At 42.0% G+C, this 15,717-nt stretch overlaps 1 protein-coding gene across 3 annotated transcripts in view; it reads right to left on the bottom strand.

The window, feature by feature from the left end:
• Positions 1–2,902: 2,902 nt before the first annotated feature.
• The window catches only part of ptpn11b (protein tyrosine phosphatase non-receptor type 11b), a 74,245-nt gene continuing 61,430 nt past the window's right edge, over positions 2,903–15,717 (bottom strand). For all 3 annotated transcript variants that reach the window (XM_060938312.1, XM_060938313.1, XM_060938314.1), the window contains 4 exons: positions 15,469–15,620; positions 15,141–15,238; positions 14,081–14,198; positions 2,903–7,678 (listed from right to left, as the gene is read on the bottom strand). In XM_060938312.1, coding sequence (XP_060794295.1) covers positions 14,114–14,198; positions 15,141–15,238; positions 15,469–15,620 — 335 coding nt within the window. In that variant the 3' untranslated portion in view covers positions 2,903–7,678; positions 14,081–14,113. The remainder of the gene's footprint in view (positions 7,679–14,080; positions 14,199–15,140; positions 15,239–15,468; positions 15,621–15,717) is intronic.

Here is a 15,717-nt window from a genome sequence, read left to right as displayed (position 1 = left end):
GCATCTCCAAAATGGCATATCTTGTGGGGTGTTCCCAGTATGCAGTGGTTAGTACCTACCAAAAGTGGTCCAACAAAGGACAGTCGGTGAACCAGCAGCAGGGTCATGGACACCCGAAGCTCACTGATGCATTTGGGGAGCAAAGGCTAGCTTGTTTGGTCCGATGCCACAGAAGAGCTACTTTAGCACAAACTGCTGGAAAAGTTAATGCTGACTATGATAGAAAGGTGTCAGAACACACACTGTATCTGAGCTTGCTTTTAATGTTATGGCTGACCAGTGTACACAATCTCTTCCCCCCCCAAAAAAAAAAGTTTAGGGTCTTTAAAGGATATATGCAGAACCATGGCCTCACTTTTGTTTATAAATGCCTTGAGACCTCAAGAATGGCACAGGAATAGTTTTAAGTGTTAACAATAAATAATATAGTAATTTTTTACAGTTAAAGTGATTCATATAGCTAGCGGTCTGAATGAATGACCTTGACATCCGTAACGTCACAGCAGGAAGTCTATCGGTCTCATCGCCATTTCCGCTATACTAAAACACAGAGCTGACTGCAACTCCGATCCTCCACATCACATCACACATCACATTATCTCTAGCCGCTTTATCCTTCTACAGGGTCGCAGGCAAGCTGGAGCCTATCCCAGCTGACTACGGGCGAAAGGCGGGGTACACCCTGGACAAGTCGCCAGGTCATCACAGGGCTGACACATAGACACAGACAACCATTCACACTCACATTCACACCTACGGTCAATTTAGAGTCACCAGTTAACCTAACCTGCATGTCTTTGGACTGTGGGGGAAACCGGAGCACCCGGAGGAAACCCACGCGGACACGGGGAGAACATGCAAACTCCACACAGAAAGGCCCTCGCCGGCCCCGGGGCTCGAACCCAGGACCTTCTTGCTGTGAGGCGACAGCGCTAACCATTACACCACCGTGCTGCCCCTCCGATCCTCCATTTTGAGCTAATTTATCGCCATGCCACGTAGATGTGTTTTTGGCCGGTGCAACAACACAACAGAAGGTGGATTTATGTTGTATTTATGGCCCAAGAATGTTCAAACTAGGGCTGGATTCAAAAGATCGATCCATGATCCGATATCGATTCACGTTCAAAAAATACGAGATCGATTCAAAAATGTGTGGATCGATCTCTTCCAGGTGGCTACTGTATAGGCACTATTTTCTCGACTGCGCAAGGACCGCTATAAAAAGCGGGTGCCGGCAAACGAAACCGAAACTTAAGAACGCGAGATGGCTGAAGCTGCACAGCTAAAATCACCGCCTGGCCTGAAAGCTGATGTATGGCATTACTTTGGATTCAAACGTTATGAGGACAGAGACGAAGTCGACAGAACAAAAGCAGTGTGCAAACTGTGCCACATAGAGGTAAAATATAGTGGCAATACAACCAATCTCCGCAACCACTTATCCAGGCACCACGCCGACACAGTTTCAGCTAAACCTGCGGCGAATCAAACTGCACTGGAGAAGGCATTTGGTGTTAAATTACATGCACAAACACATATGGGGCTGTTCCTGTCAATAGGGACAGTTTTTACTTTAAAGTGACAATCCAGCAATATCTAAGTAAATCGATATCGAATCGGATCGTGACCTTATGAATCGGAATCGAATTGATCCAGGAAATCTGGATCGATTCCCAGCCCTAGTTCAAACTGCAAAGATTTGGATGCGTTTTGCGAGAAATTCACAGGCACATTGGGCGGCTACGAAGTGGTCTCTCTTCTGCTCTGCACATTTTACTGAAGACATTTAACGAGACCTCTGATCTGTTAAGGAGCGTTGGCTATAAGCCCGTATTGAAAGAGGGTGCAGTCCCAACAATTAAAGAAAAGAAAACAAGAAAAGGAAAGTATTTATTTTTTATTTATTTAAAAAGGAAAGTTCAGTTGCACCAGTCCTCCCGGAGTGAGCCGAGGGTTGTTGGTAAAACCCGGGATGGAATGGGACAGGACATATCGCTTGAGCAGTGACCTCCTCGCGGTTGTTGCTAAAACCGGTGACGTTCCGGTCCGTCCCAGGTTTTAGTAATTGCCTGAGCCAAGCAATAATGGCGGAGTAGTCAATATGGAGAAAATAGAGAATGAGTGGAGCAGCCGTCTGATTTCTTCACTGGATATTGCTGCCATCTCGCCCTTATGTGGAAGAAGCGAATGAATGGAGAACTGAACAAACAACTGAAAGTCAGATTATTTCAAAACAATTGGCCACAAGGTCGGCCTTCAAGAAGCGAGAACACAGACGGGTAAGCTCCAACTCTCATTTGGATACAAAACAACAGGTTGTTTACCTGCATTTAGATTAATACATGTAACTTGTATTGTGTGTTTAAGTTAGTGGTATAAGATTATTTAATTTGCTTCAGAATGTGATTGTCTCAGTTCATCTGATTATTTAATTAGCCTTTTACGTTTTATCAGCGAAAATGCATGTGTTTACATGTATGTTGCATAAGTTATAACACCTATCCTGTTTTAATGAGAGTCAACCCACAATCAATGAAGTCAAATCAGTCTTAGTTGAGCAAGTCGGTAACGGTATTTCTTACTTTCACCATAAATTTTTATTTATATGACTTTAGTCTAAAGCTGTCAAAGGCTTCGGCCTTAAAACCGGTTACCGCTGTGACGTCATGCACTCAGGGCTGGCTGGCTCAGCGGGGCAGCTCGAATGCCACCTTTGCGGTCGATTTTAACTCTCAAAAATATATATTTTTTTAATTCCCATTTATGCAGCATACAAGAGTCAAGGATGGAGATACTATCCACTCAGAAATTTATTTAAAAATAAAGGTTCTGCGTATCTGCTTTAAGCTGGCATGGCATTAAAAAATACAAACAAACAAGAAAAAAACAGGTCTTAGTGTTAAGTTTAAATATTATATTTATTTATTCATTATCAGTTAAGATAGTCATCGCATCAGCTGTGATTGCCACAAAAGAAGGCGTTTAGGTTTAGCCAGTGCAAGAGGAAAAACTATTCACACAAGGACAGACAGCATACAATTAAACCAGGGATTAAGAAAAAAAAAATTGAAAGAAACTAATTTGAAAATGTAGAATAGCAATGTTTTACATACCTTAGGATTATTAACATTGCAATTTCCAAATAATAATAATAATAATAATAATAATAATAAATTCTAAAACAATACATACAGTTCACATGTATTACTAAATAATAAAATCAGTAAGACGTGACATCTATAATCTAAAATTCATCAGTGATGGCAAAACAACCAAATAGCAAAACGTTATCTACACATCAGCGCCCACAGAACATTCTCACACTCGCCGGCAGCTAGGGCTCAGCAGTTCATACACAAGTTCAAGTATTGAAGTCTCAGCAAAACACCAAAGATTGACCCCTTAGCCATTTTCACAGTGGCAAAGTGAACACAACAATATCAAGAAGAGACAAACGTGCGTCTTAGTACAAAAGAGAATTCAGAAAAAAGCTCTCTCTTTCCAACAGTGGGAATAAGCTTGCAAATAAGCATGAACATTGCGACATCATTTCTTGCATTAGCTTCAGTCTTCGGTTATTAGTAGCATATTTGGAGCAACACGCTTCATCTCACCCACAGGCTAAAACCTCCACATGCGTATATAACATTTTTGGCATCAAGAGTCATCGAAAGGACAGCAAATTCCTCAGTTCAGTTCAGCAGTGATCGTGCTGTTTAACACACATCAGAATATAATCTATACACGTGTGCTTCATTGTTGCAAATTCCAACAAGGCCAAACATGAACGTTCTCAGAAAATATGGAGTACGCAACTGTACCGCTGTTTGTCACTCGTGTGAGATCCTTAAGGGTATGAGTTCTGTACATTAGGCATTTTTAGCGAACATATTTACATTTTACAGTTATGACTGTACCTTAAAGAATATATATTTTTTAAAAAGGTACACTTGGTACACTTTCTGATGTAATAGAAATGGATTAAATAGGCACCCTATTTCAGGGTCTTACCCTAGTGAAAAGCACCCTTTTTTCTTTTTTTTAACAAACAGAGGTGAATTTCCAGCAAGAAATCCTGAAACTATAATATAGTACCCTCCAAAATAACTGGCACACTTCTTGAAAATGAGCAAACATTCCTTTATAATAATAATAATAATAATAATAATAATAGCACATATGTGATTGTGGCAGCAGGGGCATGGTCAAGCACCAGTTTGTAAATGGAGAGCGAGGCCGGGGAAGGTGAGTGGCAAAGTGGAAGCACCTGTGGTGAATTAGTGTGTGTGTGTGTGTGTGTAGTAAGAAGGAGCAGATAAAAGGACGGAGCAGTAGAGTGTGAGGATCTCTCTTCTCCCGACTGATGTCACGTCCGTATAGTGGCACACAGCTCATCATTGTAAAGCTGCTGAAAAGCGTGTTTTGTTTGATTTTTGTGGTTTTGAAATAAAACTGAGCGTGAACTTGATCCTGCCTGCCTGTGATTCAGTGTCCACTGTAATCAGGGAAACGTTACAGTGATATTTTGTGCTCAAGCATACAAGGGCATCGAATAGTTTGACCAACTTTTTTTTTTTTAAGATAAAAATGTTGTGCACTTTATCTGCTAAACGCTGCCACACTCTTCCTGTATCTAAGTCTCTTCCTGTAATGTCTAACAAGGTTAGACAGGTTAGAAAGATTTCTGTCCACTTCTCCGTGTCAAACATTTTAAGTTCCTTTATATTCTACTAGCAGGTTACCCGGTGTTGCCCGGGTTTTGAAAAATTCTGGGTTGCCCCCAGACTTCCATGTCAAATTTGGTGAAAATCTGTTGAGAAATGGTGATGTTAACCCAAGACAAATAAAAATCCAAACATCCACCACCCAGGGGCCCATCAGGGACCCCATGGAGCCCGTACATGAATTTTGTTTACATCTGCTAAATTCCGGGTAATCCCCAGACCTACTTGCCAAACTTAGTGAAAATCCGTAGAGAAATGGCGATGTTAGTTCAAGACAAACAAACAAACTTTGCCGCTTATTATATAGACGTCTGGATTTCCGTCTTTAATTCAGACCAGTGACCATCGTAGGGTTCAATCTGGAGACTGAGGTGATTTTGTGTTTCTTTAACCAGGTCTGTCTTGATGTTGAAGCATGTTTGGCTCGGCGTGTTGAAAGCACAATGTATAGCTAGGTCTTAACCTCCTGGCAGATGGAACCAGGCTTTGAGCTGAAATATCCTGCTATTTGAAAGAATTCATGATGACCTTCATATTCACAAAAGCCCCTGAAACACCAGCCACAAAGCATCAGTGCTCCACCTCCACAGTGGTGTATCAGGTGCTTTTCTTTGTATACGGCTTCATTTTTGCCACCAAATATGCTGATGGTGTTTAGTTTAGGTCTCATCTACGGTAAGCATAAGTTCGAATAACACTTGGTTTAGTTTAGACGCTGAATTTTATGAGATGTTTTCACATCTCATATGATGATGTTGCACCTCTTTCCTGTAACGCTTCCAAATAGCTCGCTGTTCTGGAAGTACTATTTGGTTTGACTTGGATTGTGACAATCAATTAAACTGAGATATTTGGACTCCATTTCCCTCTTTCAACTTCGTCTTCACTGTTAGGTTGGACAGTGGGTCCAATTCCTGATAAATGTCCAAATTTTTCAAACATGTGGAACTAAGTTTTGGTCTTAAATGTGCTTTATGGTATTTATAACTGCCTATGTTTTTTTTTTTTTCTTAATATTTATGACCTGATTTGTGCAGGATAACAACTATAAGTCTCCTTTGTAGTCAAAAATTATTTTGATTTTCCCATGATAATAATGAATGACAAGGGAATGTTACATGTGTGCAAGCTCATATTCATACCTCAGGGAAACGGGACATTGTTAAAGGACACTGAAGCAACAGTAGTTCCTGGGGCCTGAAGGCAAATGTTTGACAGAAAATGCTATTATTTACAAAGCAGTTCCAAATGAAAATTTTTGTTAGAACAAAGAGAAATAGTTTCTCTCATTGTTTGACTGGAAAATTCTGTGTAATATTTATTTCATACAATCACTTTCATATGAAGGGTGCCTATAATTCTTGAGGGCACTACATCATTTGAACCACAGCCAAGCTGGATCAAAATTAAAACAGTCTCAGTTCTTCCACTCATCACATCACCTTCCTCCTTATATGGTCTTCGCTAAAACCACTTTCATGGATGTAGACGGTGATTAATCCGACCCACCATTACCTGAGTTATTTTAAGCATTCAGAATCTGTCGCATGTGTCTAATCCTCCTCATGTAAGCATGCAACTCTAAGATCACACTCCTTTTAACATCACAAGGCATGCTGGTTTCTTCAATCATCCTGTGTGGATTACCGGCATTTTACAAATTGCTTTTTCACAGGCAAGATTATTCTGTATTCTTAGTCTCAGGCCATCTGGACTGCTTAACTCTGTACTGAAGACTGTTCACATGAGTGACCTGACCAGCATGCGGACCCGTCTTCTCTACTTGAGCACCACGACTTTCATAAACTCGTCATAACTCACACACCTCTCCGGTTGCCTCTCCTTGACTTGCTGCTGATGAAATTGAGTGGAATCCTTGAACAGACCACAATCCCTGAATGCCTATTTATCACCACATTTATACACAAACCCTGAATAACAATCAAAAAGCTTTTAGGGTCTTCCTCTGAGAATGTGAAAAAAACAATCAAATGATGTTTTTAATCAACCCTGCTCAACGATTCCAATATCGGTCAAAAATATCATTCACAATGAACAGAAAATGTGTCATAAGCAATCAATAATGGACATAACATTGGAGAAATAATCAGTGTTATTGATGAACTGCCAGAGCTTTCTAAAACCAGATATTAAATAATAAAAAAAAACCTTCTGAAGACGTGCCTGCTGAGAAAAAGCTCAAACACAGAAGATGATTGGTCTATGAGCCCATTAATAACTAACACGTGACTCCATATACAATCAGTACAGGATGAAGCTTTGCAAAGCATCACAGCAGACACTTTTACCAAAGCATAAAATGCGGCCTGCTTATTGGCACATATAAAACTATCTACAGCACGTACCACTTTAAAAAGTCACCCGTTTTTGCTGTTAGCTAACAATAATATTAGTAACATCTCTGCATTCTGTGTAGCTTGAGAGCTGGAACGTGTTGCAATTCTAGCTGTTTTTTTTTTTTTCTTCTTGCGTGCAAGCTTGATAGGATCGTCTGCCATGGACAGGCGGATTCCTTTATCGTGTCCATCTCACAGCAAAGCACTAACTATTAGTGAAATGCAACAGAGGTCCTTGGGACAGCACAAGGTCTGGCAGCAGGCATACAGAGTGTGGACAGGACAAAGCCTGGAGAAACCTGGAGTTAGTCCTGTTTAACAGTCTTTGTCCGTTCAGGAGTGACTGAGTAGCTGAGCGCTAGGTCGGCAGAACTGTGCCGGCTTTTCAGACTGGAAGGAGAAGTGCCGAGGCGGCTCTGTTCTGGCTGTTTGTGGCGGATCAGGCACTTAGACATCGAGTCAGTCAGTGATGATGAAGTGAAGGGGCCGTGGAGCTCTCAGGGGCCACCAATCATACCTCCAACACACAGGCATCCACTCAGTGACAAGCTCCACAGTCACCTCACAGCCAAGTGCCTGCACATAGCACCTCTACTGTAACCGAGGAACAGCACACACACACACACACACACACACACACACACACACACACACACACACACACACACACACACAGAGTTAAAAGTCAGCAAAAACAATCATGAAACCATGCACTGTAGACCGAAAGTGTCATTTCATCGCAGACAATAATAATAGTATTTTAGGAGCATAATGTGTCCATGTACTTGACAACTAAGACACAGAGCTCAGTTCTGCCTTTGTGTTTTGGACAACATTCAAGCACAACCCACTCCCTTCTACATCAATGCTTTTATTCAGAATATCCAGCGAATGCTACTTTCTTCTGGTAAGTTGATACTGTATCACACAAAGGCTTAGAGGTTAACAAAGGCCAATTCCTTACACTTCTAAACAAAATATTATGTTCAAAATTGCATTACTTAAAGGAACAGTCCACCGTATTTCCATAATGAAATATGCTCTTATCTGAATTGAGACGAGCTGCTCCGTACCTATCTGAGCTTTGCGCGACTTCCCAGTCAGTCAGACGTGCTGTCACTCCTGTTAGCAATGTAGCTAGGCTCAGTATGGCCAACGGTATTTTTGGGGGCTGTAGTTAGATGCGACCAAACTCTTCCGCGTTTTTCCTGTTTACATAGGTTTATATGACCAGTGACATGAAACAAGTTCAGTTACACAAATTGAAACGTAGCGATTTTCTATGCTATGGAAAGTCCGCACTATAATGACAGGCATACTAACACCTTCTGCGCGCTTTGGCAGCGCATTGATATCTGAGCTCCGTATCAATGCGCTGCCGAAGCGCGCAGAAAGTGTTAGTACGCCTGTCATTATAGTGCGGACTTTCCATAGCATAGAAAATCGCTACGTTTCAATCTGTGTAACTGAACTTGTTTCATATCACTGGTCATATAAACCTATGTAAACAGGAAAAACGCGGAAGAGTTTGGTCGCATCTAACTACAGCCCCAAAAAATACCGTTGGCCATACTGAGCCTAGCTACATTGCTAACAGGAGTGACAGCGCGTCTGACTGCGTCTGACTGACTGGGAGGTCGCGCAAAGCTCGGATAGGTACGGAGCAGCTCGTCTCAATTCAGATAAGAGCATATTTCATTATGGAAATACGGTGGACTGTTCCTTTAAAGGTGCCCTTCCACCAAAAATGTTTAATACTGTCTCTTTTTGAAATACCATAGTTCACTCCGAGTTGCATATGCATGCTGCACGTGAAAATGTAATTCTACTCCCATTCCCTGTATTAGCTTATGAAAGAAAATAGTCGGAAAAACGAGCGGATCTGAAAAAGCCCTATGAACTTGCGTCACTTCGAAAATTAGTATTCACGGCCTCGCCCACCTTGGCTTGCAACCGCCCATGGGAAGAAAGTTCGGATTTAAGCGTGAGGAGAGATAGCAGAGCCCATCTTGTCAGTAGCTAACGAAGAGGACCTAACAGCAGGTTGAAAACATGGCTGAACAAGTTCGTGCCTGTGTTATTTGCGGCAGTAACACATCAATGTTGCATGTTTGGGGAGGGTGGGACCTCCCCTGCGCAAGTTACGAGTGTTCAAAGTCGGACTGGAGTCGCTGACAGAAACGAAACCTAAGCGGAGTGCCACGGCTCGCCTCGGGGCGAATTACGTCCCGAGGCACGGGGCTAGCCCGCCCTGGCAGCACTGGTTCATTGGGGAGAGGGCAGAGGTCTCTGGCCGCCAAGTTTGGGGAGGCTGGGACCTCCCCTGCCCGAGTTACGAGCTTCCAAAGTCGGGCTGGAGCCGCAGACAGAAACGAAACCTAAGCGGAGCAACGTTGCAAGATAGAAGAGGTGAAGAAGAAATGGTTGGAATTTATCTTTGGAACACCACCAGCGAAGTATAATGCAGCATTAGTACTGTGTTCTGATCATTTCAACCACAGTGACTTTTCAAACTTCGGTGCCTTCAGTGGTGGTTTTGCTTCGAGGTTGTTTTTAATACCTGGATCTGTGCCGTCAAGACAATCGACCACCAGCTCACAAGCTGTAAGTAAAACATGAACTTTTTGTTCGAAGGTTTTTGTTACAAAATAGCATGTTCATATTCTCCATGTTAGCATGCATGACATGGTCACAAGCTAGGCAGGGATGAGAGTTTTCCGCTTTTCGGCGGATTTCCGCTTTTTCTGAGTAAAATCCAAATGCCAAATCCGTTGAGAATTTTTTTTTTATTAATTTCGGGGGGTTGGGGTATGTTCCATCATGCTGTTCAAACTTTATTAACTCCAATGACGTTTACACATTATTTGTAAGTCGCCATCTTTAGTCTTGTTTAAATCTCGTTGAATGTGATGTAAAATTCGTGTTATCTACATTGTTATTGGTCAAAACATCGATGTCGAGACCATAATAGCCAATCAAAACAGTTTTTACAAAGACACCCACATCTGCTTGTTCTGACCCACTCGAGTTAGCGTCACAGTGCTGTTAGCCAATCAGATGTAACACGTTTACATGTCATGAATATTAATGAGTAAGAGCTGAAATCCTGTCGTTCTCCCGCCACCCACTCCTCCACCAAACTAGAACAGCCTGAAACAGGAGAACCACAGCATTTCTTTCACCAAAACCGCCTCACAGGGCATTCATTCATACTAGAGACCACCGCACAATTAATGAAAAAACGATGCAATGAGACCTTTAACAATTACTCGCCAAAGGTGAAATGAATATCAGTGAATAATGACCAAGACAAAGTCAAGGTTATTATTCACTGATATTCACCGAGCCTGAGGCAGGTAGTTGTTTTAGTATAAATACACAGGTGATTATTTAAATGTATGAAAAAAAAACCCTAATTTATCTCAAACTTCAAAAGCAGCATGCAAATGTAATGCACACAGACTTATGTCACTTATCTATGCCGATTCACATAAAATACTTTGATTTGTAAGAGATAAAATAAATCTGTCTGTGAAGATTCTCAGTCATCCAGGTCACAGTAAATCGCAAATGCTAAAGAAGGCAACTGGACTTGCTTGAAATTCTTGAAGATGTTTCACCTCTCATCCGAAAGGCTTCTTCAGTTCTGTCTGACTAGTGGGGAGTTCCAGGTATTTATCCTCTAGTGGACCAAAAGCAACCCTAAAGCCTCGGTCACAACCGGCCGTACGTGCTCCTACGGCCGGTCTACGTGCAAAAAACGCAAGAAACGCATGGAGGGCGCGCGTGAAACGCATGGAGGGCGCGCGTGTGACGTGCTGATTTTCGAGCCGTAGACTGGCCGCAGACCGGCCGCAGAGGTTCTTTGTCATGTCAAACAAACTCTACGGGCGCTTACATTTTTTTCAGGTTGCAAGACAAACTTACGGCCAACGTGCGTCTTTCTCCATGAATAAAAAAAAAAAAAAAAACGCAGCGATTTGGGAAACGCCAAAAATCACACGGCCAAAAAAATCGTACGTCCGGTTGTGACCTAGGCTTAAGGAGAGTCGTTGAGGTCACATGGGACGTTGAGTCATCCTGTAGGTATTAGGTGGTGTTTACATTAGACCGTATCTGTATCGTTTTCGTCGCGGATGCACTGTCCGTGCACATTAAAACGCCGGGAAACGACTCCACTGGCGGAACAGTTTGAATCCGCCAGGGCCCACGTATTCAACCCAGTACGTATCTGATCCGGTGCTGTGTAAACATTGAGGAACGAGGATACGCAGTGCTGAGCTCTAGCTGATGTCGTCATTGGACAACGTCACTGTGACATCCACCTTCCTGATTTGCTGGCGTTGGTCATGCCACGTTGGTCATGTGACGCGACTGCTGAAAAACGGCGCGGACTTCACTTCCTGCTATTTGTCCCGAATCACTGCTCGTGCGCTTCACTCGCACGCTCTGTGAGCTGCGCAGGGCCGGAGTGCGCACCCTCCAGAGGGCACTCGCTGTTCAGGGCGGAGTGATTTGGAGCGCAGGATGCCTGCGGAGCCGAGCGTATCCGTGTATTGGCGTTGCTGTGTGTACGCGAATCGTGTATTGGCGTTGCTGTGTGCACGCGAATCGTTTTAAAAACGTTAATCTGATGATCCGCTGATACAGTCTAATGTAAACACCACCTTAGGGTCACTGGAGGCTGGGTGTGAACGGTGTTAGCAGCCTAGAGAGTCGTTAGGGTGATCTGTGGGTCGTTGGCTGCCTCTGCCATCATGTGAATCATTGAAGTCAGCTGAGTTTTGGCGTGGATGTGTATTCAGTTTTCTGGGAAGTGTGCCAAGGACTGCATTGTAGGTGGCTGATAAGGGGTGTCTCAGACCACCTCCTCTGTTCAGTGATGGTCGTTCCAGGTTGATGAAGATGACTTCTTTTACTCCTCTTTCAAACCACTGGTCTTCTCTGGCTAGAATGCGTACATTGCAGTCCTGAAACAAGTGTTCTTTGTTATTGAGATGAAGATAGACTGCAGAGTCCTGGCCTGGGGAACTGGCTCTCCTGTGTTGGGCCATGCGCCTGGAAAGCGGTTGTTTCGTTTGGTCCAACACAGTACACTGAGAAATGTTATTGTTTTTTGAAAAATATATGCTCATTTTGAATTTGAGGTCAGCAACACATTTCAAAAAAGTTGGGACAAGGGCGTGTTTACCACTGTGTTGCATCACCTCTACTTTTAACAACACACTGTAAACATTTGGGAACTGAGGAGACCAATTGCTGTAGTTCTGAAAGAGAAATGTCCCATTCTTGCCTGATATATAATTTCAGTTGCTCAACAGTTCGGGGTCTCCTTTGTTATATTTTGTGCTTCATAATGCACCAAAGGTTTTAAATGGGAGACAGGTCTGGACTGCAGGCAGGCCAGTTTAGCACCTGGACTTGTTTACTATGGAACCACGCGGTTTTAATGTGCGCAGAAAGTGGTTTGGTATTGTCTTGCTGAAAGAAGCAAGGCCTTCCCTGAAAAAGATTTTGTCTGGATGGCAGCATATTGCTCTGAAACGTGTACATATCATTCAGCATTAATGATGCCTTCCCAGATGTACAAGCTACCCATGTCATGTGCACTAATGCCCCCTCATACCACCACAGATGCTGGCTTTTGAATTGTGCACTGATAACAAGCCGGATGGTCCCTTTCCTCTTTAGCCTGGAGGACGTGGTGTCCATGATTTCTCAAAACAATTTCTACTTTTGATACATCAGACTTCGGGACAATTTTTCACTTCATCTCAGTTCATCGTAAAAGAGCTCGGGCCCAGAGAAGGTGGCGGTGTTTCTGGATATTGTTTACATCTGGTTTTAACTTGCATTTGTGGATGCAGTAATGAACTGTTTTTACAGAGATTGGTTTTCTGAAGTGTTCCTGAGCCCATACAGTGATTTCCACTCCAGACACATGTCTGCTTTTAATGCAGTGTCGCCTGAGGGCCTGAAGATCACAGGCATCCAACGTCAGTTTTCAGCCTTGTCTCTTGCATACGAGGTCACAGTGTAAAAATTCTTTCTAGGCCTGGTTAATTTCATTATAATAATTATATTTAGATTAATTCATAAATAAATAGACTCCTGGTTTAAATTAATATCTACAACCCCAATTCCAAAAAAGTTGGGACACTGTGTAAAACATAAATAAAAACAGAATGTGAAGATTTACAAATCATGGAAACCCTTTTATGTACCTCGTATGGTACATAATATCATTAAAAGATTCAGAGAATCTGGAGAAATCTCTATTTCTCCAGATTCTCTGAATCTTTTAATGATATTATGTACCATAGATGATGTGATCCCCAAACACTTTGCAATTTTACATTGAGGGACGTTATTCTTAAATTGTTGCACTGTTTACCCAGAGCGGTGAACCCCTCCCCATCTTTACTTCTGAGAGACTCCGCCTCTCTGGGATGCTATTTTTATATCCAGTCATGTTACTGACCTGTTGCCAATTAACCAAATTAGGTTTGTTTGTTTTTTGTTGTTTTTTTAAACATTATACAACTTTTCCCAGTCTTTTTTTGCCCCGCCCCAACTTTTTTGAAACGTGTTGCTGACATTAAATTCAAAATGAGCATATATTAAAAAAAAACATTAAAATTTCTCAGTTTCAACATGTGATATGTTGTCTTTCTACTATTTTCAATGAAATGCAGGGTTTCCATGATTTGTAAATCTTCACATTCTGTTTTTATTTATGTTTTACACAGTGTCCCAACTTTTTTGGAATTGGGGTTGTAGATATTAATTTAAACCAGGAGTCTATTTATTTATGAATTAATCTAAATATAATTATTATAATGAAATTAACCAGGCCTAGAAAGAATTTTTACACTGTGACCTCGTATTCACTTTTTACACTTTACTTTCTTGTTGAACTTTCTGACTTTCACACCCCTGACACCACCTGTGTGGTGCTAACTGCAGTGCAGAATGGAAACGGAAACACATACTCACACAGAGGAGAGAGTGAGGCAGCAGCCCCAAGCCCTATCTCCTGGAATTTGTGCAGACGGCACTCTTTGGGTTTTTGATGTGTACGTTCTCGTATACACTGGATGCTTCATCATTCATTCTAGTTAAATAAGACAGCATGTTATACACAGTGTGAATGATGACGGATTTACTCTTCAAATCTCATCAGTAAACAAATGAACAGAGACCGAGATGTGCAGTACAGTTTACAAGTTACTGTCCGAAGGATGTTTCGCCAAACAAAGAGTAGTAGTTTTACGTCACAGCATTCATCAAACAGCAAACAAATGTAAGTTGAGTGAGTGTGGGTGTAAGCTATACATAGTTTACAGCAAATGAGCTCAGGTTCCTCAAACAGTTTACAGAAAATGACTTACTTGCCAAAGACACATAAGCAAATTCAGTAAATTCAAAGCAGTTCTCATAAACCTCGTGAGTAAATGAAACTTGCTCATCAAGAATTAACTCGTGTGGGTTGTACACTACCATTCAAAAGTTTGGGGTCACTTTGAAATTTCCTTATTCTTGAAAGAAAAGCACTGTTCTTTTCAATGAAGATCACTTTAAACTAATCAGAAATACACTCTATACATTGCTAATGTGGTAAATGACTATTCTAGCTGCAAATGTCTGGTTTTTGGTGCAATATCTCCATAGGTGTATAGAGGCCCATTTCCAGCAACTCTCACTCCAGTGTTCTAATGGTACAATGTGTTTGCTCATTGCCTCAGAAGGCTAATGGATGATTAGAAAACCCTTGTACAATCATGTTAGCACAGCTGAAAACAGTTGAGCTCTTTAGAGAAGCTATAAAACTGACCTTCCTTTGAGCAGATTGAGTTTCTGGAGCATCACATTTGTGGGGTCGATTAAATGCTCAAAATGGCCAGAAAAATGGCTTGACTATATTTTCTATTCATTTTACAACTTATGGTGGGAAATAAAAGTGTGACTTTTCATGGAAAACACAAAATTGTCTGGGTGACCCCAAACTTTTGAACGGTAGTGTACGGTATGTAGGGTGTGTATGAAAGGAACTCACACAGATGAGCGAGAGGAGCTCACGTTGGGCATGGCCCTAGTATTTGTCATCTGTGGATACTTGATATTGGAGTACTCTCTTTCCTTTCTCTTATTCCTCTGCAAAAGATCATCAACAACATGACAAACTGCCATGGGCAAGAGGAGCAACCACACACCCTGACTGAACAAAAGATTGTCTCTTTTCACAGCTTTGAACTCACACTACCAGAGATGCTATTACACAGGCAGTGGAGTAGTAGGTGATTAAGTGAGGAATAGAACAGGGTGACATCTAGAAACACAATCCTACAAAACACTTCATTCCTTTTATAAAGCAGCGATATTACCTGCTCCTCCTCCAGTCTCTTCTGTGCTGTGTCGATATACTGTTGTACAGCCATGTAGATGAACTTATACTGGGCTTCAGTCTGGACCATGCCGGATCGCTGCTGACGCACTCGCTGGATCGTCTTTGGGATGTCAATGTCACAGTCCAGCCCTACACCGAGACACACCAGGATGAACAGACTTAACCACAATGAACCAGCACTTATCAGCTATCACTACAGTTCATCACATTCAGAGGATTGATATCT

The sequence above is a fragment of the Neoarius graeffei genome, chromosome 13, assembly GCF_027579695.1.
Source record: "Neoarius graeffei isolate fNeoGra1 chromosome 13, fNeoGra1.pri, whole genome shotgun sequence".
NCBI classification, from domain to species: domain Eukaryota; kingdom Metazoa; phylum Chordata; class Actinopteri; order Siluriformes; family Ariidae; genus Neoarius; species Neoarius graeffei.
This window is presented reverse-complemented; position numbering and strand designations above follow the sequence as displayed.